At 37.0% G+C, this 27,179-nt stretch overlaps 3 protein-coding genes and 1 long non-coding RNA gene across 8 annotated transcripts; 2 read left to right on the top strand and 2 right to left on the bottom strand.

Moving 5' to 3' along the window:
* The first annotated feature begins 3,239 nt into the window (after positions 1 to 3,239).
* LOC137252233 (NADH-cytochrome b5 reductase 3) lies at positions 3,240 to 13,025 on the top strand. Of its 4 annotated transcripts, XM_067787659.1 has the most exons (6): positions 3,240 to 3,384; positions 5,237 to 5,683; positions 10,260 to 10,913; positions 10,977 to 11,076; positions 12,030 to 12,242; positions 12,577 to 12,713. In XM_067787659.1, the coding sequence occupies exons 2-5, from the start codon at positions 5,657 to 5,659 to the stop codon at positions 12,200 to 12,202; spliced, it is 954 nt and encodes a 317-aa protein (XP_067643760.1). In that variant the 5' UTR covers positions 3,240 to 3,384; positions 5,237 to 5,656; the 3' UTR covers positions 12,203 to 12,242; positions 12,577 to 12,713. The 4 variants fall into 4 exon arrangements, with proteins under 4 accessions (XP_067643760.1, XP_067643758.1, XP_067643759.1 ...); XM_067787657.1 differs by lacking the exon at positions 12,030 to 12,242 and having other exon boundaries at positions 3,244 to 3,384; positions 12,577 to 13,025; XM_067787658.1 differs by lacking the exons at positions 3,240 to 3,384; positions 12,030 to 12,242 and having other exon boundaries at positions 5,161 to 5,683; positions 12,577 to 13,025.
* LOC137252234 (uncharacterized) lies at positions 4,891 to 5,688 on the bottom strand. Its single transcript, XR_010953483.1, has 2 exons — positions 5,551 to 5,688; positions 4,891 to 5,274 (listed from the first exon to the last, which is right to left on the bottom strand). It is a non-coding gene; the product is annotated as an uncharacterized lncRNA (long non-coding RNA).
* Positions 12,779 to 25,296, bottom strand: CycA (cyclin A). 2 transcript variants are annotated; one of them, XM_067787655.1, is made up of 7 exons: positions 24,554 to 25,296; positions 23,443 to 23,720; positions 23,087 to 23,381; positions 16,038 to 16,261; positions 15,678 to 15,882; positions 15,204 to 15,451; positions 12,779 to 15,135 (listed from the first exon to the last, which is right to left on the bottom strand). In XM_067787655.1, exons 1-7 carry the CDS (start codon positions 24,806 to 24,808, stop codon positions 14,964 to 14,966), a joined length of 1,677 nt encoding a protein of 558 aa, XP_067643756.1. In that variant the 5' UTR covers positions 24,809 to 25,296; the 3' UTR covers positions 12,779 to 14,963. The 2 variants fall into 2 exon arrangements, with proteins under 2 accessions (XP_067643756.1, XP_067643755.1); XM_067787654.1 differs by having other exon boundaries at positions 23,440 to 23,720; positions 24,554 to 25,295.
* LOC137252232 (RIB43A-like with coiled-coils protein 2) lies at positions 16,514 to 22,094 on the top strand. The gene is made up of 2 exons (XM_067787656.1): positions 16,514 to 17,665; positions 17,728 to 22,094. The coding sequence occupies exons 1-2, from the start codon at positions 17,492 to 17,494 to the stop codon at positions 18,748 to 18,750; spliced, it is 1,197 nt and encodes a 398-aa protein (XP_067643757.1). The 5' UTR covers positions 16,514 to 17,491; the 3' UTR covers positions 18,751 to 22,094.
* Positions 25,297 to 27,179: the final 1,883 nt, after the last annotated feature.

Genomic DNA, 27,179 nt, shown 5'->3' with positions numbered 1-27,179 from the left:
CAAAAATATCGAGACGCGTATTAATCTCGAGAACAATAATCCGAAAGCGGAAAAGAAACATTTTATCTATTGTCCGGAGATATTTGTAGTTGAAGTTGGCGATTTTCATGTGGTTGTTGTAATGTTGTTGTCTTTTTTCGGTTTTTGTTTAATATCTTTTGAAGGAGTTAAAATTTTTATTTTCCGCCTTCGGATTATTAATACTGATGCCAAGACGCATCGTTTAATACCTCTCTCGATATTTTTGGACACGTATTAGCAGTGTCATGCTGTCTTAAAGAATTACCACAAAAATTAAAAATTTTATTTCTAATAAAATCTAATTTCATGTGGTTGTTGTATTTTGCCAGATTTTTTGTACACAGCTATGCAGAAAGGTGTTGGACCCAACCAGAGTTATTTTTACGAATCGCGGCCCAAGGCCGCCAACGCAGGAACATGTTCTGTGCAAAAAAAACTGTGGAACGGGCCTCATATTTCGTACCCTCTCGGGCCATTTTGTGGGTCTTTGTAAATATCTTTCAAAAGAAATAAAATTTTTAATTTCCGCTCTCGAATCCTAAAAACGGAGATGGAAACCCGTCTTTTGATACCACCTTTGATAAGAGTTAGATGGTGCACGGGCTTATAAAACGTTACCAAAAAAAAGCAAAACATTTAAAGCCGGTAGTTAAACCTTTTTTAATCAAACAATAATCAACAATTTTGTACACATTTCTAGAAAAAACAACCACCCCTATTCTGCATTTCGATTACGTTCCCGTTCTACGCTCCGCTTTAATCGAAGTTTGGTATTCTGCATTACGATGGAATCGTAAAGAGAAGAGGAAGAGCAAATGATTTTTCGAAATCAGTTGTTGGTACGGAATGTGTGAACATTGGAACAAAATAAATTAAAGAAAATTTGTAAAAAACACTGAAAAACGTTTATATTTTATTATCCACGCCATTTTGTACAAAAAAAAGCAATAGAATATATTGCCGCAGTGTTATATTTTTTTGAGTGAAGAGCTTTCATAATTGTAAGTGTGTTTTTGCCGTTCTTTTGGTCAATTCCCTGCGGTGGCCACCAAGTTTTGTTAAAACGGATTCCTGCACGAATATAGTTGACATTTTCTGAATTTTAAGGATGCTAATTTCATTGCACTGGCCTAAAATACTTTATAAAGGTTTATTTATTCTTTCCGCAAGGATTGTTTACGTTTTCGCTTCACCTCCCTCTACGCCGGCAGCTTGCTTTGGCATATAATTGGACCCAACGAACAGACACAAATTATAGCTGTCTAATATAATGGAATCAATAGCCGCGGCATTATTTATGGGGTTGGAAAGCAACGCATACGAAAATTGCCAGGCGAGAATGGAAAGGCAAATATTGCGAGATTTGTGTAATCCATTTGAGATGAGTGACGAATTGTAAGAAATTGAACTTAAAAGTGGTAAAGTTTAATGACTTATTTTCTTATTTCGGTTCAAAAAAAACTTTCGACTTAACAAGGATGCTTTCAAGTATGTGTTAGATACTTTTGCGGGGCAAATACGTCCAAGGACTTCGACATCGACATGTTGTTTTTGACCTGGAAACATATAAAAAAAACAATCATCATCAAGCATTCTACGTTTCTTAACAAGTTTTACTTACATTTTTGTTAAAATTCTGTTATAAATTAATAAAAAAATAAAAAGAAAATATTTTTCCGTCAACTAATTTGCAACTTAGAAAAACGGAACTACGATCGAAATGCAGAATACAAAAAAATCGAACGATTCGAAGTTGGATCGAAAGAGATTGGAACACAGAATACCAAAATTGCCAAATCGAAAAAATTCCAATCCAAGTCGAAATGCAGAATCGGGCTGAACGTTTAAACGAATTACATTGAATAACTTTTTGACTTTAGTTGGACGAGGCTGGCCGCAGTTCGGATGCAGCCAAAATAGGTGAAATAAATATGCGAGTCCCATTGATACTTATCACTACTCCTGGGAATCCTATTTGAGTAAAATACAGTTTTTTCTGTTGGGGTTTTAATCTACTTCACACAAATATTCTCCTCAATAATATCTAAAACCAGTCCAACACCAAAATCATTTCCACATCATATTTGATAGCTGCCGTCAGCAAGGAATCGGATTATGGCGCATAATTTTAAAATACGAACGCGTATGCGGAAATGGTCCTTAATTTTGTTTAGTACTGAGTAAAATGCTTCCTTTCAAATCTGCAAAATAACTTCATATGAAACTCATTATTTGTTTGTCACTTAAACATTTTCTTACTTGGTGCTTGGTAGTTCCAAGGGATTGGAATGATCACGCGAATGTTTTCCGTATTCGCGAAATGTCAATCACCAACATTTTTGTCATTATAAAATAGATTTCATATAATATTAATAAAAAAATCAAATTTGAAAATGCTTAAATTTCTGCCACAAATTGATCAGCTGTTTATTTATCTGTCAAATCATCACTTTCTGAAGTTGGCAACTCAATTCAATTTCAACTGAAATAAGTTGTAATTCGTAATACCAAACAGGAGTTGAGTTGTCTTAAAGTTGAGTTGTTTTAATTACAACGCAACTAAGTTGAGTTGTAAACGGTAATAGGGGCATATAAGTTACCATTAATTACACCTTAAAGAAGGGATGACAATACTGAAAACATGAGGCTGAGTATTGGCGCCTTTTTTAAGCTGATATTATATCAGCGCCATATCAACGCAGTGTGTTTGCGCAATTGCGCCGTAATTTTGACACGTCTATGTAATTTTTTGACGAGGAACACATAAAATGAAGAAAACGCTGAAAATATTTTTTATTCTCCTCTTGTAAGCCGAACTGGAAAATGTTTTTATTTGAAAATATGTATTTTGCTAATTTTATTTAACATTCGCTTAAAAAACTTTCTTCCCAGATGAGTGCTGCAACCATAAATGTACCCATGACCTCTGTCAGCGTCAAGCTCTATCACGGGCGCAAGCAAGTAAGTGTCATTATTCGTCACGTAGGTGGTCGCAAAGCAGAAAATTAGTGTCACGTAATATATGGATCACCTTAATGGTATAATTAATTAATAAAAAATATACTTTATTGAACTATGAAAACGCTCCTAAGTGTATCGCGTAAAGGGGAGGACTAAAATATTCAATTATTGTACACAATGCGCAGAATTAGCTTCGGTACTTTAGTACTACAAATTATTGAACCTCAGTGCCAGTGGCGCCACTTCCTGAATTCAGGCTCAGTTACACAGGCTCAAACCCAGAACAGAATTTAATATTGCAATTTTCATTGCGGTTGATTAATAAGATTTTTAAATTGATTTTCTAGTGCAAGTTGTGATGAAACTCTGAAAATCGGACACGGATTAGGCTAAGATTTTATGGTAATAGTCTAGTTGAGGGGTCGATTGCTAATACGCTACCAAAAATATCGAGTGAGGTGTCAAAAGACGCGAGAACAATAATCCGAAGGCGGAAAAGATAAATTTTATCTCTGTCCGGAGATATTTGCAGTTGAAGTTGGCGATTTCCATGTGGTTGTTGTTGTGTTGGTACCCACAAAAAAATTTGTGCATCACCGTGGCGGTAGCCACGGATCATTTTCTGGTTTTTCGTTATTCTTTACTTCAGCTCACATCTGCTAAAACTCTTCGAAAAATATAGGGAGAGGCATCAAAAGTTCCGTCTTGATCTCAGTATAAATAAACCGAAGACGGAAATTTTGAGTCGTTCAAATAAAAAAGGAAAAACTGTTACCTTCTGTAAAATAATTTTCCAAGTATGTTAAGGATCGGCAGAAAGGTGTTTTCGTTAATCTGCTCAGGGTCCAAGACCTCTCACAAAAAAGTTAGAGCGGTACTAACAAAATCTTAAGAGCCATGTTATATGCGGTTTCAGTGTAATATGGCTCAGTAATATTCGCTAGGACCGCTCAAACTTTTTGTGCGAGAGGTCTTGAGCCGTGATGAGCTATGTAATAAAATAAACAACTATCTCCCTAATATCTCCAGTTTTTCACCTGCCATTGTTACCGACCAAATCATCGGCGACCTTATTTACAACAAACCATATTGGACATCCACGTCGAACGCATTACCTTAGCCACTGTCCTACACCCAAAAATACTGGGTGCGACGTTCGGTCAGGATCTACATTTTGGCGAGAGAAATAAAAAGCATAACAAACAGTTTCTGTTGAGTGGCCAGAAACCTTGGTATCTTATCATAAATCTGAATGCAGAGACTCCGCCTCCCAAGGCCTTAATCTCCAAAAACTCCTGAGAACCTAGTCGTATGTAGAAGAACACAAAAGGATTCTCAGTGATATCCACAAAAAGACGTTGGGTGCCCCAGCGGGTTAGGGGATCAGAACATACCCGCGGTAGATATGCCTGTCGTAAGAGGCGACTAAAATACCAGATTCAAGGGGTTGTGTAACGCAACCCTTCAGGTTGCCAGCGCAATATATAGCTTCTCCGAACCCAATTGTCAACCTCACCTATCCGCGGCGAATCCTGCTCCTCATGGAACTTGGGGGTGGGGAGGGGGGAATGGCCTGAAGGTTTAATGTGGCCACATAAATCGTTCCCCAGATGGTCGGGCTAGCACCTTAATGGTGCTGTGGTACCGGAGCGTACCGGATCTTTATCCGGCAAAGGACCATCACATCGATAACACTCCCCAAAGCCTTCGGGGAGCAACCTTATCGCTACAACAACAACAACAACAACGTTGGGCTTCTATACCGGGAATCGCCGGCAAACCCCGTTCTTAGAGTTAAACACCCTGAACCCTCAGAAGAGGAGAGCAATCTCCTTAGGGAGTCGCGCGTCACTCACCCTTAGTTTAATATCAGAGGTAGAAATAATAATAGATACAGCTTTGGGCGTATTTTGTTTTCAAAATTTATTTCGATGGTTGGTGGTAAAGAAATAGTCGCAAAACCAGATGTTCAAATATATCTTAGTTTTATCTATACCCAGCTAGCAGACAATACGAGCCCATCCGCCCATCATTATGAGCATATTAATAAAACAACTCATATTTCTTGCAGATAAATTTGTATATAGACTTATGCTTAGCAAGCACGAGAGGAAAGCAATACGAACACTTCGCGAGTATCTACCATTCGCCCCCATCTTCATAGTATAACTTGCACATACATATTTTCGGAATAATACGACTTTTGTCGCTGTCATAATACATCCGCTTAATCAGTTTTACTTTCTTCTTCAAGGTCCTAGCGCATTTTAATTTCCATTCCATTGTCGCATGCTGAATTGTGAAGAAAATAATAAAATTAAAATTAATCAATAAGAGTATTAAACAGATTAGCTAACTATACAAATATTAAACAAAATCATAAAGATTGTAAATGTTCCTTTGCGTCTGCGATTACTGCCACATGTATTCCAGTAAATACCAGCTTATGAAGAAAAACTGGCATGTCAATTTGAGTAGATTGAATGCGGAACGATAATTACATAATTTTTTTATTGAAAAAGCGGCCACAGAAATAAATCCTGACTAAAATCATTCAAAAGCTTTTACCTAAATCAACAGCCAGCATTTTACTCAATATAAAACACTTTGAGGATAGAAAGCTCTGATTTGTTTCAACACCTATGAAGGAAGTAGAAAAAACAGTTGTTAAATAATGGCTCGACCCGTATATGAAACGCAAGTAAGTGGAATTTACATATGAAATTATATGAAGAAGAAATGTAGAAAAAATGTTAATATATGTATGTACATACAAAAATATGCATATTTATAGCATGTTTAAATAAATGTATGTACATACATACATATGTATCTATATCGATAAGGGTATACAAAGCATTGCTTTGCTATGTCATCACTTTAAATACACAATTGGTTCATAAGGTTTAACGAAACAAAATTTTTTTAGATTATGTAAATAGTAAGCATATTTGACTTTCAACTCTATCCGAAATACTAATCCATTTCGCATACCTAGACCAAAACAACAATTACCTAAAAAAATTGTATTGTACAGAAAACGCGACAAACCGGCTACCTCCCCCATAGCGCTACTGCAACTTTTATTTTCTACAAAGCCATTTTTCGCTGGGTTTGAACTACAGATAAACTTGACTAAAATCTAATCTTGCTTTTTTTGATGATGTAGCGATAAATGAATACACTCCCTGAAGGTTTTGGGGAGTGTTATAGATGTTTATGAACCTTTGCGTATATAGATCCGGTTCGTTCTGGTAACAAGCACCATTAAGGTACCAGAAGGGGTTTATAAGCGCAATACAAAGGTTTATAGCTTCAAAGCTTCCGGAACCCAATTGTCAACCTCACCTACGCGAGGGGAATTCTGTTACAAATATGAATATATCATACACATATCGAGCAGGCGAGGCTCTGGCGACCACAAGTTCCTCATGGAACTAGGTGGTGGAGGGAGGGATGTCCTACACGGTTTAAGCTGGTCATATAAATCGTTCCACAGATGGTCGGGCTAGTACCTTAATGGTGCTTTGGTACCGGAACGTAAGCCTTCAACATTGATAACACTCCCCAAAATCTTCGGGGAGTGTCTTTGTCGTTAATACAACAAAAACAACAATATTAAGGTACTAGACCGACCATCTCGGCATCCCGAGAACGATTTAATATGAACAATTGAACCTTTTAGGCCAAAAAGCCCTGCGACCTCTATGTTGATTAGGTACTTGGGGTCACCAGAGCCTTGTCTGCTTAATATGTGTATGATACACCAACCATATTATCAATTGTAATGTAGAACCTACGCTTCTAACAGCAACTTTCCTATGGCCCACCCGTGTTGAAACTGCTAGTTTCTTTGGACCACGGTTCGACGACTTTGATAACAATTTGTCAGTAGTCGCACCATTGAGTGGGACGAAACACTACAACAATTGGATCGCGGAAGCTGTAAAACTGTGAATTGCTTAGACCCCCCGTTGTTGTTGTTGTTGTAGCGATTAGGTTACTCCCCGAAGGCTTTGGGGAGTGTTATCGATGTAATGGTCGTTTGTCGGATACAGATCCGATACGCTCCGGTAACACAGCACCATTAAGGTGCTGGCCCGACCATCTCGGGAACGATTTATATGGCCACATTGAACCTTCAGGCCATCCCTTCCCCCCACCACCAAGTTCTATGAGGAGCTTGGGGTCGCCAGAGCCTCGTCTGTTAGTGAAACGGGATTCGCCGCTCGAAGGTGAGGTTGACAATTGGGTCGGAGAAGCTATATGTTGCGCTACTCAACCCCTTGAATCCCGCTTAGACCCCCTCGCCACATAGAGCAGGGTTAAATTCTAGTTAACGTAAACTCGCACTGAAAACCTGCGCCTGATACATTTAGTTAACCACGGTTGGAACCTACCAGTTGGAAGAAAACAAAAAATGTAAGAAAGTCTAACATCGCTTGAAATCGGACATTATATACCCAGCTGTAGATTCTTAGTAAAAAGTTTTTTTTATTATCATTATAAACATTTATGTCCTAAGCCGTGTTTTGTTTCCAAGATTCCCAATACAATATTTGATACAAATACAGCACGGTAAAAAATTTTAATTTGTTTAAAACCCGCAAAATAAAGCCTATCAAGCAAAATTTTTGATTATTTTGCATCTTAAAATGTTAAATTTGTTGGTTAGGGCCTTTTAAATTAAGCGATATGTGATATGCCTGTTGGGACTTGCCTTCTATAGTAATAAGAACCATTATCAACAGTATGGTTATCAATATTTTATATTTGTTTATATTCTATTTTTATTTTTTTTTTATTTTTTGTTTATATGCATGAATATTCCTGTGGTTTATTCACTACCGCAATTACTAGTAACTCTTATTCATTCAAGGTCAGACAATTCTCTCACACCCTCTCGCTGTTATTGGAGCGAGCATACGGGCGAGATGCGAGTTTTTGAGAAACTCTTGCCTAGCATATTTATAATTAAATTCAGTTATTAGTTGATCATAGAACAGTGTGTTTTGCCTGCTGCAAGTTTGGCGTAAAAAGTGATTTTTTATTTCTAAACTTGGTCACAAACCGAAAAATGAGTGATATAGATGTAAGCATGAGTTTGTCTTGAATGAATGGAGGAAATATACAATATTAAACCCTTATGGGATACAAGCAAACCTACAAACATATATATGTCTAAATGTATTTATTTACTTGAATAGTAACTATAGCTGGTCAATCTGATTTTCAATGTCAATGCGTGTGCTGTATTGACATCTACAGGCCTGATCAGTGACGTAGTAGTGCGTTGAGTGAATTCTCAAACATATTTTTAAAGGGAATCACTAAGCCGGGCCGCCGGCTGGGACCAAATATTTTGTATTTCACTAAGGCCCGGGTGTGATTGAAGCATGACGGATCCTAAACCTTACACGTTTTTCGTTGCGCAATTCAAGACCAAACAATCTAAACTTATCAAAACAGGTTAAGGTGCGGCCACACCAGTAACAAAACTGGTGAAAACAGTTATATAACCAATGTTATGTAACTTGGTAGAAATTCAACTGAAAAATGTTGTATAACACGGTGTTGTGTAACTTTTACTGTTTTTATTGCAGGTTACATGTTACCCAGACGTTGTCGGTAAAGATCAAAGGAATTAGATAACTTGGTTGTAAAACAAGTTGAAATTGTTTTAAAACAATTGTTATACAACTTTGCTATTTCGTTACCGGTGTGGACGTACCTTTATGTACGTTTGTACAACTTAACTGTAGATAATATAGCGCTGATTCATGATACAATAAATTTCTAAGATATCGCTGAACGTATGTCAACCATGTTGATTAGAGACGCAAGATGATACATCCATGCCGCTGAAAGTGAAGAGCTTAGAATTGGTAGATAGAAAGTATATTGGATATAGCATAATTTGTAAAAAAAAAAATATACATTTCAACGAAGTTACACAGAACAAAACCAAAAAGATAGATAGTCGAATAATGTCCATGCTACTACCAGAATAAGTTAATGAAATGCCATTGATTCAATAATTATGGGGCATCCACTGCTAGACTTGAAAGTACACTGCAAAAATTGTTGGATCATGTGGTCCACTGGAGTACTTACCAGTATACTCCACTGTAATGCAGCAATGGACCAACTCATGTTTCTACCCTGCAAAAATTGTTGGATCATGTGGTCCACAGGAGTACTTACCAGTATACTCCACTGTAATGCAGCAATGGACCAACTCATGTTTCTACACGAACATATTGTAAGCCGATCATTGCTCGTTTTTAACGATTGTAATCACTACACGATGTTTATTGGACTGTGGGTACTCCATGGATTACTCTGATGTAATGCGGAGCTGGAGTATATGGTCGCAATGTTAATTGGACCATATTTTTTGTATGAATTGTGGTTAATTTTGGAGCACTCGGTGGGTCCATAGCGAATACTCCATACATGCATGCATGGAGTACTCGCGATTTTTGCAGGGTAATAACAGCAGTATTGCTAAAGTGTTCCTTAATTGATGCAATGTTTCCGGTACTTAAGCTGATAATATGTTGCGATAGCGCCAGTGAAAATTTTAATGTTCTGTTCGATTTGCTAGTGATGATCAATAGCTGCCACAACTGCTCAAACTTTGCCGAAGAACGTGCTGTGTCATGTTATTGTTGCTGTTGTAGCAGTGATTCGCCCCATCCAATAGGTGCGACCAATCACAAATTGTCATCAGTGTCCTCTAACGGGAGTTCAAGGAAACTTGCAGTTTCAACAGAGGTGGACCATAATGAGAGGGGCGTTAGAGGCGTTGGTTCCATATTACAATTAAAGAGATGGTTGATGTCATGTGGGGACACATTGCAAGCGGGGCATACATTTTATATGCCGGGGTTGATTCTGGATAGGTAAGAGTTTACCCTGCTACAGTATCCAGATCGAAGTTGAGCTAGAGTGACTCGCGTTTCCCTGGGGAGTATGCGTTCCTCTTTCGGAAGTTTTGTGTACTGTTCTTTGAGTACTGGATTCCCCGGGCAATTCCTGGCATAAAGGTCCGACGCCTGTTTGTGGAGTTCGCTGAGGACCTGCTTGTGTTTTTTGGCTTCATAAAAAGTAATACTGCTACAACTGCAGTTGGAACACACCCGAATGTTCGTGCAAATATATTTACGAAATTAAACTTGCATATACACAAATATATTATTAGTATATTTTTTTTCAAACTCATGTACGTTCGTAGTTATTGAAGACTTGCATGAATTTTACTAATCTCTTTTCAGTTAATACCAATTGTAGTTGGCATTGTTGCTGTAGTAGCTGGTGCTGCTATCGTTCATTATTTCCTCAACAAAAAGTCGTCGAAGCCACGACCTGAGCCCAATCGTACAGCTCGCTTACGCACACTTGTTGATCCCAATGACAAATATCAATTACCCCTAATCGAAAAAGAAATACTGAGTCACGATACACGTCGTTTTCGTTTCGGCTTGCCATCAAATCAGCATGTCCTTGGCTTACCAGTTGGGCAACATATTCATTTGATTGCAACTATTGATAATGAACTAGTTATTCGTCCATATACTCCAATATCCAGTGACGATGAAGTGGGATATGTTGATTTGGTTATTAAAGTTTACTTTAAAAATGTGCATCCGAAATTTCCAGAAGGCGGTAAAATGACACAATATTTAGAGCAATTGAGTATCGGCGATAAAATTTCATTCCGGGGTCCTTCGGGCCGGCTACAGTATCAAGGACAAGGTCGATTTCAGATTAAGAAACTACGCAAAGATCCACCCAAAACAGTTGTGGCAAAGCGTGTTAATATGATAGCCGGCGGTACTGGCATCACCCCAATGCTACAACTAATACGCGACGTCTTAAAACACAATGATAAAGACAAAACTGAACTTGCGCTGTTGTCTGCTAATCAGGTAAGATAAGGACACGTCTTCTAAAGTTAGCAAATTATTATTATTAAGATTTCTCTATTGTAGAGTGAGTCTGACATTTTATGCCGAAACGAATTGGATGATTTGGTGAAGAAATACCCTGAACAATTGAAAGTGTGGTATACAGTGGACAGAGCTGCGGAAGGTGGGTTGTTAGTGATGTGTATTGGTTGTTAGCTTTAAAATATTTATGAGTTGAATCTACTTGCCTAAAAAAAAAAAGATATAAGAATTCCACAAACGACCAGGGTGTTTTCTTGTCAAAAACAAAGATCTTAAGGTTGTCTTATGCGGTTATTTTGATGACGGAAGCGGTTACTCTTCTTCTTTAAGAAAAGAAGTTGATTTAGAACTCGGAACACATTCTTAGGAATTTTTTGCGATATCAAAAAATGGACAAAAAATTTTAAACGCTTCAAAAAATTCCGAAATTCGAAAACTTCACAAGTTTTAATTTTTTCAAAAAAATTCGTATATATGTACGTTAGGGCGGGTCGATTTAAAAATAGCTCATTGCTCTGTGAAAATCGTATTCTAGGGATCAAAATAAGAAACTTTGCCGAAGGAACCATACCTCTAAAACGAATTCTGATGTTAATAAAGGTTGATTTCTGCTTCGACATTTCAACCGATTCTGAAGATATCGATAACATGGTAGATCCCAGAGTTTTAACCCTTTCCTGACTGTTTTACCACTGAACATAGATAACAATTCCCCAAAACCTTCGGAGAGCGTCTATCACTACAACAACAAAAACTCTCCCCGAATATTGTGGTCACGGAAGTCTCGCCATTCACACGTATTTGCTGCTTCAAATTCGAAAATAAATGTATTTGTCATCGTGGTAGAGAAGCGAGATTGGCGGCTGGGTTTAAAAAGCTAGAGTTGGAATAGGTGGGTTTTAAGAATCTATGCTTCAATCAGACATATATATTCAAGGATAACTCATACACGGTCGTTAATTTTTTACTGTTCACCAAGAGACTAGAACCTATAACTTGGATAATAAGGACATAATTTCAGCCAAAAATACTACTTAATCCTCTTATACAATTTGGTTTTTTTTAATGCTGCCTTTGGATACATTTTGGTAATAGCTTGGTCATATAATATTGGACATGTTAATGATGAAATGATGCGCGCTCACCTCTTCCCACCGAGTGCCCAAACGTTATGTCTGCTGTGTGGTCCACCACCTATGGTCAACTATACATGCGTACCGGGGTTGGAGCGCATCGGGCACCATGCAGACATGCGTTTTAGTTATTAAATAATTGTGTATGGATATTTTGTGAAAATAATTACATCAGGTAGTATAAGTTCTTTATATATCCAATACATCATTTCGCACGTTTTAATGTAAACAGATTAAACACAAAGTTTTAGTTATTTGGTAAATGCAATAAAAGTTTTGTCAAAATGGTATATGACGAAAGAAGAATTTAACTCACCTTGGCCGCCAGAAAATTGCTTTGCGGAATATTTAGAATTGGGCTGATTAATTCCCAAAAAATAAAAATTTTGCATTAAATCAGTTTACAATAAAACGTGCAATATAACGGTAATTTTGTATTGAAAAATATTCACACACTTCATGACTATTCTCATACATTATTTTTTATTTTATTTTTTCAATTTATATAGGCTGGACGTATGGAGTTGGATTCATAAATGAGGCAATGGTAGGAGAGCACCTTTTCCCCGCGTCGGAGCATACATTGGTGTTGATGTGCGGTCCACCTCCCATGATAAATTTTGCTTGCAACCCAGCTTTGGATAAGTTGGAATTCCATCCGGATACAAGATTCGCATACTAAACTCAAGTTATGCATTTGAGATCATATACTTTTAGTTTTTGGTTTTTTTTTTTTGCATTGTTATAAAATCAAATCATCAATGAATGTAATTCGTTTCGATTTAATATCTCAAACAAAAAACTGATGGTATGACTTGCAGAAAATATTGTGAACTAAACGCAAAATTAAAAATGCCATAAGCCCTCCTAATTGATGTACGCATGTGTTTTTTACTATGCTAACGTTAATTGTAAATTCAGTTAAAAATGGAATATATTAGCTATGATTGAAATCAAATTATTTTATTTTTTTTTTATTTGTGACAAATTTCGACATATGTTGCTTCCTTATTTCACTAGCAACACAATTTGCATAAGACCGCTGCGAATAGTGAACGTATTTTAATCGTATTTGTAATTCAAATTGGAAAGTTCGTTCCCCTAATTTTGTCCGTCATTCTACTTCAACGTACATATATCAAGTTGTTAGGGCTGAAACAGAGTAAAAGCGAACACATTAACTTTTTCGAAAATTGTTAAAATTGCCTGTAAAGTTTCAACCTAGTAAAACATATGAAAAGAAATATCGTTTCAGACCTATGATAAATTAAGGCAGGAACTGCCCACTCAGCACACGAAACATCAACCAAAATAATTATTCTTGTAATTTTTATTGCCTAAGATTTCCGCGAAATAATTCCGATGACAACGCTAGAAAAGACGTTCATGCTGGTCAGGGTAGTCCTGCTTAGTTTTATTGTATGCTTTCAGTTATTGCTTTAGTTAGTTATTTATGAAAGGAAGCACTGTTCCGACAAATTTTACTAAAAAATCTTCGAAAGAGTATCGTGATAAACTTCAAAAGTTGTGAAATGCAGACAGTAATCATGATTTGACTTTTTTTAATAGCGTTTATTATAATTTAGCATTTATGTATATGCTTTAGTGCAGTATGTTTATCTAATACTATACATATATCCTACTTATTAAAAATATATATTTTCTAATACAAGGATAGGAGTTAAAATAATTATTTTAAGTGAGATTGTGTGCTCAACAGAAAGCTATTGACAATATAGTTTTAAAACTTTGCATAACTATCTTTAAAAGCCGACTGGGAAATGTATAGTGAAACGGCTGCGAGCATTTTTTTTTAAATCATACATACACAAAAGTCAATGTATATACTTAGGTATGAAGTCTTGCTGCAGAATACCTGCACTCAGCTTCAAGATAGAACTTTTTCGAATACATGAATTAAATGAATCTCATGAATAGCAACTAAGCACTAGCAATACAACAACAACAACAACAACTTGCAAAATCTAAATTATAAAACAGGTCATTTCCATTTGTTTAAGCAAAAATCTGAGTTGTGCGCGGAATATTAGATTATTGTTGCTTAGTTCTTACTCGTAAGGCTGAATAGCTATGTTTATATAAGCTTTTCTCTGCCAGCATACTCGGTTTTGGGGTTACTATCCTTCGTTCGTTTTCTGATAAATAGAAGTTCAACAATTCTTTAATTATATGATTGTGGCAGATAGCAAACATACATACATGTACATACGTATGGGTTTGGGTTATTAGAATTATACATGTTGATAAAAAATACAAAAGTACAAATAACAACTTAAAAAAGAACTAAAAAATTACATTTACAAATATAGCCAAAACTATTTCAATAAATATTTCGGATAAGGTTTGCCGGCTAAAATCTTAAAAAAACAAAAAAGAAACAATTGTTTGCCATGAGTGTGCAATGATTCTTATACAAGTACAGAGGGTGGCAAAATTTACTCAAACAAATCTGTAGGAACTTGGCTTAAGTATGCTCGTTTGTATACAATAAAAATGCTTTTCTTTTCGATTTTTTAATGTTCTAATTATTTTCAGTACTTTTTGTACTTATATATGCATACTTGTTATTTCAAAGTAGTGTATTTTACATAATATGAACAGATTTACAAACGATTCTGCCTTAGAAGGTTGGAATAGGTCTTACTTATAACATACACAGTAAAACGTGACAGAACAATAGGACGTTTAAAACTAATTATTCTTTTGGACTTTATTTGTACAAGTGTCTTTTCTTCAGTAAATAACTTCCAAGTTATAGGAATTATTTGAATACAAAAATCCACCCTCTGTACACAAACATGTAAGTATGGAAAGCTAAACATGAAATATAAACAGGGCCAATTAAGTGGTTTTATTTAACTCTTCACTTCCTTCGTTAGTTGAACATCAAAGAAATTGCTTTCCTTACATGCTCATTGTTTGTACCTGATGATATTGATTTATCATCGATTTGTTCACTCCTTACCAACGAATTATGCTTACGTAACAGAAGGTCAAATGCTTCTTCGTCTATTTCTACAGACTTAATAGTCGATACATTTTTATACCTATAAAATATTAATATTTTTAATACGAACATTGGGTAAGCCCTGATAATGTTTCCTAGTCAACTTACTTGTCTGCCTTGTATTTTTCTTGGATGGCTTGCTGCGCCAGTTTTGTGGCAGCATGGTGCGATTTGCACAGATGTAAAAATACTTCTCTAAGATCATTTAAAGTGTACGATGTTATCTCTTCCAATTCTGGTGTCCAAATTGGATAATCCAATAAATGTCTTGCCAATGCATGTGCAGCGGCGGAAATCAACGAAGGATAAAATCTCAAATACGGATCAGCTTCCAAAAGTGATAGCTCACAAATGTACTAAACAGGAAAAGAAATTTTTTTGTAATATACAAGTAAATAAACTTATAAAAGCTCGTAACCGTTTTGAGTATGAGGCTTATGTAGTAACCGAAACGACGAAAATGAAAAAAAACGCATATCAAGTTTTTTTTTAAGATAAAGAGACTTTGGTGTCAAGAGCTTCAATGTTATTCAGTACTATTTTTAACGGAAATGTGCATTTATCAACGCTATTACTACTCACCTGTGTTAAAAATTTTAGTCTGTCGGTCATATTTAACAACACTGCAAAGGTGTTGATAAACACAAAAGCTGTTGGCGTACACAAGTCGAATGCTAATATTTTCAAAATAATCTGTTCCATACGCAACACCTGCGCCTTATTGTACGTGTCATCGGTGATGAACACAAATTCTCCAACATCTGGAGGGTAGATTTCCTCATATTTTCTTAGAGAAATAAAAATTATTACATTTTATTCAATACATAACCATAAACTAGATAAAACAACCAGTGTAATGGAGAAGTTATACATAAATAAACTTAAAGTTAAAGAGGAAATATATTTGTAACAGAATATTCCAAGTTACGTCCTAAAACTTACGATGCAATGTACATAGCTGCGGTTCCAACCAACTGCAATTTGCTGCGTACCACTGACATTTGACTAAGGAAGCGGTCGATGTATGTTACGGAAAGGTACAGAGTTTCAGTGTCCAAATTATATTCTTCAGATACTTCCACCAGCCAATCAACAAGAATTGTACGCATCGAATGATTAATATCAGCTTGTCTCCGCATATAGTGTGGCTTAGGTCGGTGTTTCTTCTACAATAAAGATAAAATGAAATTTCCTCAGTGTCACATATTTTATTTATTATATTACTTCGTATTTTGTAGATCGTGTCTGCAATCGTTATTCATACCTACTTTTAGATCAGTCTTACAACTATTCTATTGGTATTGTGAGTTGGCCTATTACTCCTACCAGATGCCGTTTGTAGTCGGCATAAAAAATTTAGGTCAGCCAATTTGTATGAAATAGGTTTTTATATAAAAATACTCAAACACGACACTACTCATAGGTAAGGTGATAATCCATTGTAAACGAATAATCTATAAATAACTATATTGAAAAAGAAGCTCGGGCCGATTATCCTAGAAGAACACTTCCGAGTGTCTGCCATGTACCAGATTTTTACGTCCTGGGCTGCATTCAGTGTTAGTTTCGAAGTGTACATTTTAAAATTCACAAATTCTTAGCTTGCTTTTTCTTTCACCAAATCAACTGGTTGGTAACATACATATATATCATTCATAGAGTACCAGACGTGACAAATTAACCATGCTGTTAGCTATTACAGCTATATTCCCATTGTTACAACAAACTTGACGATACACCAGAGATGCCTTTGAGGGCTTCAGCAAACTGCTCGACGTCCACCTACATGTCATGTGAGCGCAGCGATGGAGATTAAGCATTGTAAGCAGTCAATCAGATTTCGCTTGTACTTCAATCAGTTAATACCCTGTAGTTCTCCAGGTCTGCGACTAGGCAAGAGAGTTCTGATAACCATTTTAGCAGAGATACATATTTCAGCCCTTTTAACATTGGCGTGTTATAGGAGGTGGCGGCCTGCCACACGTAGAAAACAAAAGGCCTTGATCGCTCTTACAGCGACTTTTTCTCAACATACCCAATTTTATAAACTGAATGCGTTGAAGAAATATGCACCAAAATGTTTGATAATAGGGCCATTTTAAAGTGCTTCTCAAACTGGGCATCTTGCCACTGCTTATGCGTGAATTCTATGGTCAAATATTCTCCTCCTAAGAGTTTCGCTTGTATTCTAAGCTCTGTTGGCGTTGTACACTTCTGCTATACACACATCCACATGAAGTTCCCCAGCAACCAAACAAACAAGAATAAAGCATTTATAAGCAACCATTCTGCTTCTTGTATTTACTTTGCAAGATGTACAGATTTTTCTCAGTAGTGAACGAATTGTTCATCAATACCTTAAAAAAATAATAGTTTGTAGACTTTCGTTTCAATATATGTATATTTTATACAAAATTGTCTATTCTAACCCTGAATCCATTGAAAACATGCTAAAACTTCCAATCACGACAAAAGATGATATTATTGAAAGCGCCAAGCTACAGAGAAGGGCTCAATACGAAGAACAACGGAAAAGCCGTATATTCAATGCCAAACAGAGACTCTTTGGCGTAAATATTATAAGCTATCTAAATTTCCACGTTTCTAAAATCATGTGCTTTATTTGCTTTAGTTGGACTTGGATTCATTGGAGCGTCAAATTGCGGAAAAAAATAAACAACGACAAGTTGAAGCTGAATGTGAGCGTCGCTATGAAGACCAAACACAGTGCCAACAGCTAGCAGTTTATGCAAAATCACTGGAAATGGATAAGAGAAAGCGTGTGGCTGAAGCAGACCTCAACTACTATCGTTGCCAATTTCAGCGTAAAGATCAGAGACGTGAATACGATTTGAATGATCCAAATTGGATTAAGAAGGCTTTGCCTACACGTGTTGCGGATGATGACACACGTTTAGGAATATCAAGTGCGCAAGTTTTTTCCGGTGAGGATTTAGGTCGTAATGAGCGTCATTTACGGCAACGCGCTCAACAGCGCGCCTGGTTGGATCAACAAGTACAGGAACGCAAACGAGCTGAGGAAGCAAGGATTAAAGCAGATTTAGTAATGGAAGAATCAATGGCATCACGAGATAAACGTCTCGAGGATATGGCAAATGCAGAACGTAAAATACGAAATCAAATGACAGCCGCTATTTACGATTTTAATACACAATTGGCAAAATCAAAACGTTTTGACCGAGCTCGTGAAAAAAAAGAGAATAACGAAGATGATATGGCTGAAATTTATAATATGCTTACAAGTGATATGCTAACTGAAAACCCGGATGTTGCTCAATCTCGCACAAATCCAAATAAGAAAATTGCCTTTATGTACCGCGGTATGTCGGAAGATGAGCTAGCTAAGTTTCGCGAAGAGCAGCTGCAACAAAAAATTACCAATAAGAAAAAACAAACAGAGAAGCAACTTATGGATAAGCAATGGGAACAGTATGCTCTTAATATGGATCGTGAATTGATGTTAAAACAATTGGAATTGGAAAGAAAACAAAAGCAATTGCTCGATGATCATATACGGTATAATGCGCGCCTTGCCGTAGAGCAAAAAATGCAAAATGAGATAGCAAACAAAGAAATGAACAGAAATGTTGTATCCAAGGAATTTTACGACCAGTTTAATAAAACATCGCGCTAATGAGAAATATCTCCAAAATATGAATACAAAAAATATTGAAGAAAAATAATTTCCTGCATAAAATTAAATATTTGTATATTATTTTTCAAACAAAGAGATATTTTGTATCGACACGAACATAACTATCTAAATTATCTGCATGTTGTTGCTGTTGTAGCGATAAGGTTGCTCCCCAAAGGCTTGGGGAGTATTATCGATGTGATGGTCCTCTGCCGGATACAAATCCGGTACGCTCCGGTAACACGGCACCATTAAGGTGCTAGCCCGACCATCTCGGGAACGATTTATATGGCCGCATTAAACTTTCATGCCATCCCTCCCTCCCCACCCCCAAGTTCCATGAGGAGCTTGGGGTCGTCAGAGCCTCGTCTGTTAGTGAAACAGGGTTCGCCGCGGATAGGTGAGGTTGACAATTGGATTTGGAGAAGCTGCATATTGCGCTGGCAACCTGAAGGGTTGCACTACACAGCCCATTGAATCTGGTATTTTAGTCGCTTCTTACGACAGGCATACCTACCGCGGGTATATTCTGACCCCCTAACCCGCTGGGGTTTAAATTATCTGCATGATATCACCTCATTAATACAAGCGTTTTCTTTAAAAAATAATTGTTCACGACAGTGCAGATTAAAAAGGTTGGGGGGAGGGGTTATTTAAGTATTATATTTAATGGTATTTGCTTGGGTATGAACCTGGGACTTTGCGTACGATAGGCAGGCACACTAGACCTATACAATGGTTACCGCCAAAAATGATAAAATGAAGATACAATTTGTCTAAAATTGCATGAACACAAAAAAAAACAGCAAGAATTCAATACAAGCAGCCACTCACTAACAGAACTGAGCAAATCATCCCTTAAACGTTCCATAAAAACTATGAGACAAAGTAAAAAAAAAAAAAAAGACTGTGGCGGGAAAGTAGACAAGACATTGAACGAGTCTTTTACCGCCACATACTTTATATGCATGTTATGTGTTTGCATATATGTAATTTTAAAAACACTTTAGTCAGTAAAATGAAAGCAGCTTTATTTCGAATTCGATTTGGTAACCTTATATTGCTTTTTCTAACACTCATATAAATGCCTTTGCACTTAAATTTTGTGTGGCGAGATAATGGCTCAAGATTACCCTCGCCATGCAAAATATAAACGCATATGCGCGTTAAAAAAAAGAATAAAACAAGGCTGTTATCAATTCCAGCCAAGGTAAAGATTTCAAAGTATACACGAATTCAAGAAAAAGCCTGCAGCTGCGCAATAGAGAAGGATCAGAATACATCACGCAGAAATATAAGTACGTATACGTATGTATGCACCGAAGGGACTGACCTACCCCCAATGCTATATAAGCACATGTACGAGTATTAATGGCGCCAGTCTACTGGACTGCATTGTATCAATGTTTTTTTTTTTTTTAACTAAAATAGCAGAATTTTTGGTATTGGGTCGATTTTTGACTCGTCCTTTCATTTTTAAGACAATTTATATCATATTATATACTTCATGAATTTGAGTTTGTTTAGCGTTTAATTAAGCACTGTGGCCTGACATAAAAACTGCAACTAAATTCTAAACGTATTTTATTTTGACTTTGACTATGCGCCTAATCCTTTAGTTAAGTATTTGCTTTTTGGTTGGAAAGTGGAGTCTTTTATAATACCACTTTACAAAGCATTGCTACAACAACAACAACAACAACAACAACAACAACAACAACAACAACAAAATGGGAATAGATCGTGCGTTTTAAATGATCGAGGAATAGCAAAGCTTAGTGCTATACCCAAACTTTTTGAATCGATCGTCACAAAGCAGCTGATGATGTCAAACTTCTTATGCCTATCCGCTCACCTGTGGATATATCAAATCTACAATCAGATCTGAATAGCCTAGTCGAGTGGTGTAGTGCTTTACAAGGAAATCATACCAATCCTACGAGTATATGATTGACGATTACACAATTAACCAAGTCATTAGTTTTGTAGACCTTGGGGTTACGATCGACCGTAAACTCGACTTTAAATTGCACAAAGAAGGTTGCGCGAAGAGGCCCAAAGGGACTTTGGCGTTCGTCAAACGATGGTCTAAAACTCTCTTTATATCTTTGGTGCGGCCAATACTAGAATACGCTTCCATAATCTGGAACCCTCGTTACCAGACGCATTGCGACAAATTAGAGTCGGTTCAAAAGCAATTCCTGATTTTTGCGCTAAGTGACTTACGATGGGACCCCTCAAGGATTCTGCCTCCCTACTCCTGCCGTTTAAAACTTATACAGCTCCCTACGTTACGGAGTCGTAAGGAGATGGTAGGTGTGTTATTTGTAGTAAAACTTATTAGAGGGATTGTAAATAGCCCTTTTCTGCTCGGTGAAATTTTATTATTTGTTCCCTTTCAAACCATCTAGACATTTTCAACCGCTTCATATAAGCACATGCAGATCGAATTTTGAAATGCATGAACCTCTTCGTTGTCTGTGTACTGACTTCAATAAGCATGTTGCGTAACTGACTGTTGGGGTAAGGCGGAGGTGGCACTTGGCATGCTGGCAAGCCCCCGCTAGCTCGTCGGGCGGGGTGAGTTTTTTGCTCACCCGCCTTACCTACAGTTATACAAACAAAAAAAAAGGGTTCATGCCTGAAATCTATGAAAAGAAAAGGAAAGCTGGAAGAAAAGGTCTGTCCGTGTCAGGTGGAGTCATCCCTCCCCTTCTGCGTAAAACCTTGACGCAGCCTTGGGCGTTGCACCGACTCCGGAACTTTAGCAACGCCCCCTTAGCCTGACATGTGTCCGTCCGTTAATACGTGTGACGCACTCTACGTAATAAAAAAATATCTGCTGACTACATTAAATACGCAATGATTGGGTGGTTGGCTTGGAATCACGTCCTTTCCAACCTCCCACTCTTATCACGAGCTCCAGTAACTTTGGGCGGGTGGCTTGGAATCACGTCCTTTCCAACCTCCCACACATCGCAGCCCTACTTGTTATGTGTCAAATATACATCAGCTGCACGAAATCACGTCCATTCCGACAGCACTAATAATCACTTCCCGTTGCTCGGCATCACAGTCCATCCCGACAACTGATTTAATAATGTATATACATATTTTATAATATAATTTTGTTCAATTTGTATGCTTCTGTAATTTATCTGTAATCCGTACTATATTTAGTCTGATTAATTGTTAAATTTGTAGACTAATAAATAAATAAATAAATAAATAATTGTTCAATTGTTTGATTCGTTGACCGATAAATATATAAATGTATGTATATAGGGCGCTGCATCTGTTATAGAATTCTATGTATTGTGATCTGGTAATTATATAATTTTATTGTAACTGCTTTGTTATTTTTAATATTCACTGTTATTTTCAAATGGTTACCTATCTGTGAGAACTACTTCCTGTAGATAAAGAAATAACTTCGATTGGTTTGAATTATCTATTTATATTTTGGATGCATATAAACTCTTTGCTTTTAAGGACGAAATTTATTTCAATTTTGGAAAAGTAAAATGTCCAAACACAAATATGGAAAATTAAGATTTTTGGAAATATAGATATTATAGTTTGCTGAAAACAAATATATGAAAAAAAAAAAAAAAAAATGACCGAAAAAATATGGCAGAATGTCGAACAAAAAGTCCATTGTCGTATATTTATTTAGAGATATTTGCAAAGAATTTTACATATCATAATTACACTCTCTTGATTTTTTTTCTACAGTGGATTTTTTGACATTTCCAGTTGCGACATTTTAATATTCGGCATTACACCAAACCCGAATACTCAAATCGATCACAGCCAAGTTAACACTAGATTTGTAGTTAGTCCCCCCAACGGATTAGGAAGTTAAAATATACCCGCGGTAGGAATGCCTGTCGTAAGAGGCGACTAAAATACCAAATAGATTCAAGGGGTTATGTAGCGCAACCCTTTCAAGGATTTGCCAGCGAAATATATAGCTTCCCCAACGCAAATGTCAACCTCACCTACCCGCGGCGAATCCTGTTTCACTAACAGACGAGGCTCTGGCGACCCCAAGCTCCTCATGGAACTAGGGGGTGGGGAGGGAGGGATGGCCTTGAAAGAGTAATGTGGTCATATAAATCGTTCCCGAGATGGTCGGCCTAGTACCTTAATGGTGCTTTGTTACCGGAACATACCGGATCTATATCCGGCAAACGACCATCAACATCCATAACACTCACCAAAGCCTTCGGGGAGTTCTTTATCGTTAAAACAACAACAACAACAAGGCCTTCGGGGAGTGTCCCTATCGCTACAACAACAACATTCATAGTTAGTTTTCATTATATGAACTTACCTCACTCTCGAGAAAATATTCTAAAATATTTCGTTGATATTCAATCACTTCGAAGAAACGTTGACGATCATTGCGTGGAATATGAAGGCGCCGTTCATGTTCCTCCTGTTCGGTTGTTATATCAGCGACTTTTTTGTCGTCGTTGTCATCATAAATCAGTTGCGAATCAGATTGCTGGCCAACACCAGTATGCGAACGATCCACGGACATTGGCGAGAGAACCTCGGAAACTGACATAGGCGTAGTATCCAGAATACATTCATCATCTGCGATATTTGCTTTATGGGGGGCATCACTGTGAAATTATGTTTAAATAAAATAATAATTTGTAATTATATTTTGCAAATATTCACCACTTAAAGTCCTCTTTGTTGTGCTGATTTTGTTGTATGGCATAAATATTTTCTTTTTCTACTTGTTTTGCCGCAGCTGACGTTATAGCACAGTTTGTTGTGACGGCAGTAGCAAAGTTAGAGGAAGTGACTCTTTGATCCTGTTGCTGGCCCACGTCTGGTTTATCCTCATATACGGAAAATGTTTTAAACTGTTCGACTACTGTTTTTTTTACAGCCGCTGCTGCGGCTGCAAAGGCAGCATCGTGATGCGGTTTAGCTTTTCCAACTTCACGAAACGCCTAAACGAAAAATTTATGTAATGCAAAACTAACATAATGGCGATAGCCTAGACCAGGGTTCGACTGCTAATAGGCATCCAAAAATATTGGGTGTGGTGTCAAAGACGCGTTTTGAACTAAGTATCGATAATTCAAAAATGCAAAAAAAGTTTTTCTTCTATCAAAATATATATATATATATAATTACACCAGCGGCCTACCTGCAAATCGATTCGAAGGACATTTCTTTCGGATTTGAAAAAAAAAAAATGTATGCGATTTGACAGCTTTCGAACCGCGGGTGGGACCCATATTATTTTTGAGCAAAGGAACTGTATTTGCAGCTTTCGTCCTCACTAAGAAAAAATTACCCTAGGGTGGGCCCTACGCTGGTTTGGGGATCCGCGCAGAACACTACATGAACATTTTTGCCTGTTTTTTAATATCTCCTGGCAGCAGGGACATTTTTAGGCTTTCGGTCTATTAATACAGAGGCGAAATGCGTCTTTTGACGCCTTTCCCGTGTATTGGCAGTCGACTGCTGTTCTAGACTTTTACCAACATTATGGTAAATATGAAAAACCTATACTAATAGGTGGTCTGATAGAGTTCATAAGCCCTTTGTTTTTGGTATTTAATAAATAATACCCGTTATGCAGTATGTATTCGCTTATAAGTCCAGTTATAAGAGCATTCCTGATTTTTTCCTTTTAATATGAAATTTTAAATAAAATTATATTCACGTACTAATGTTTAAAAATTCCAAAGCCTTAAGTCTCATTGGCTTATTTAATTCCCTACGCATGCGTTTGTTACAGCATTTTTTAAATTTATTTTTACTAACAAGTACTCACCACTTTGCTACTTACGACACCCCCCGCAGTGATGCGTCCATGACCCATGTTTGTATTTGTATTTAGCACACCAAAATTATTGCGCACAACGCCATCAGCCTGCTTTCCCTTTAAGGGCCCGGCGACTCCACCTTGCAAGGAAGGTTGCAAAGCATTCACCCTATTTCCACCGGTGGCCATGGTTTTCTCTTTTAATGGCACGGTAATGTGTGGATTTTCCTTCTCTGCATCTTGATGAATATGGAAAGTGGCCATTGCACAATTAACCTATTTTATGCCAAACTTTTCCTTCTCTTTCACACTTCAGGATCGTTCCGAAATTTCAAGTAGTTTTCACTTCGCGTTTGACGAAGTCTCGTATATAGAAATAAATTTTAGTCAGTTCGCACAAATTTAGTTATTAAAATTTCTATAAAAAAAATTGAAAAGCGCCGTTTTTCCTTGGCTGAGTTGTTCTTTATTGTTTTCAAGTCACTTCTATTGACTTTTAAATCGTAGATGGCCACGATATTTTTGTTGGAATTGCAGCTGAAGAAATGACTATGCCATTTGTTTCCAAGGTGCCTTATAACTTTAGTTTAACTTGCGGTGCACCTTTTAGCGACCGACCAAAATTAATTAACATGCGCACGTCCGTAAATTTATTAATCGTCACTTAATTTCTTTCTCCTCTATTTGTCCATCCGGCAGTGTAACAATTTTTGAATTTGTGCGCCGTCGTTGTCAAATAAGCGCGTCGTTTGGCAATCGTGTAGCTTGTCGCGTTGATTTTGCCGAAAATTTTGATATTCCGTTTTCCATGCTGCTTCGTAGCTTGAGCGAGGCAAACCTCGTGTTCCAATGGCGTATGAACCAGATACGGTCCCAGATCAATTTGATGTTGCATTTGCATGTTAAATTTCTATACGTATCTGGTTCACGCTTTATTGGAACGTAAAGGCCGTAGCACAATGACATTTTTCATATAGATGCGTTTAACACAAGCTTATGCATTCCAATAACATCGCCACAATCAACCAAGATGTTGCGTTTGTAAACATGAAGAAACTTCTGACTTGGCAATTGAAGTTTATTTCGCCTTGCCCATTCACATACAAAATTTGGCGAAGCACTGTTATAAACATTCTTCTTATACAACAAAAATACTTGCTAACATAGAAAATTTATCAGTGGAAAAAATAATTTCACTTGCAAAGTGTGCCAAGACCCTTAGCCAAAGTAAATGTCAAATTCTTCTTCTTATGATTTGCTTACAACAAAATTTGGGAGTAGGCTGCTTTTCCATATCAGATGGCGCCAGTGTCGCTCAATCTACCGTTCTCCATAAAAATACGTGCTATCTACTCATAATGCATAAGCTTGTGTTGAGCTCATCTATATGAAAAACTGCTTATATATCGGGGCTTTAACAAATTAAGGGTCATGCACATTATACGACGCGACATGTAACGACACGTTCCGACAAAATATTCGCGGCATTTTTGCCTAGTTGTTGGTCAACTTTGTCGTGCCATGTCGTACGTCTGCCGCTAAATGTGCATGGTTCCATAAGAATACATACAAAGAATATTTTGTCGCTACATGTCACTTCATATAATGTGCATGAACCTTTAATATTCCCATTATTCGTTCTGTACCAGTGTAAATATACAACCCTGGCCAAGAATTTGAATTCGCCCGATTTTGCAGGGTTGTTTTTTCCTACTTTTCCAGGCAAAAAAGTTTAACACCCAACCATGGCGGCACAAATCACACAATAATACAATGTCTCCACGGCACCAAAATCATGTTGATTTCGGAAGATTCTTAAATTCATCCAAAATTAGCTAATTTCCTTATGTAAAAACTGTCACACGAAATGAGAAATTCTTCTTAATTTCATCGAAATTAGACCGAAATTATGTGCAATTTACTGAGCGACTCTGTGGTCGATTACAATTTACACAAAATAATCGATGCTCTGTCCGCACTAGCTGTCAAATTTCAAAAACATATGTTTATCTTGATCGTTTTAATTCGGCTGTGGGGAAAAAAGCGAAAACTAATGTCGTTTGATATTATGCAAAAGAAGAAGCAGAAGGTGATCCACGAAATCATAGTACCGAAATCGTGTACCGTGGGGACATAGTATAAGATTGCGCATTGCGCATGTAATCATTAGATCAGCTGTTTTTATGACGTATAAATTAACTCTTTTCCTTTAGCTTTTTTTTCTCGCGCTTTTTTTTATTCGCTCAAGAGTCAACTATGACGTAGCTGCGAAGAACGAAGCAATTTTGAACTTGTGAATGCGCAATCTGGTTTGGTGATTTGTGAATGGCGGAACCATACAAGGCGTCAGAACGGGACAGATAATTTGTACTTTTTTATTTGATTTGATACATCCGGCGCAGTACACTTTTGACATTGGGCCATCCATTTACAAAAACAAAGCACATGGAACTTGTTTGTAGGTATATCTCCGTACTGCCACCATGTATGGTTCCACCATGCACCCATCCAAAGAGGATTTTATTATTATAAAGGCCGTGTTTATTACATGTATATACATCTACATTTGCGGGTAAAAAAAAACGCTCACCATCACCATGGCGAAATCATATAAGGTGGCAGTACGGAGATATAC

Source organism: Eurosta solidaginis, chromosome 5 (genome assembly GCF_040869045.1).
Source record: "Eurosta solidaginis isolate ZX-2024a chromosome 5, ASM4086904v1, whole genome shotgun sequence".
Classification (NCBI taxonomy): domain Eukaryota; kingdom Metazoa; phylum Arthropoda; class Insecta; order Diptera; family Tephritidae; genus Eurosta; species Eurosta solidaginis.
This window is presented reverse-complemented; position numbering and strand designations above follow the sequence as displayed.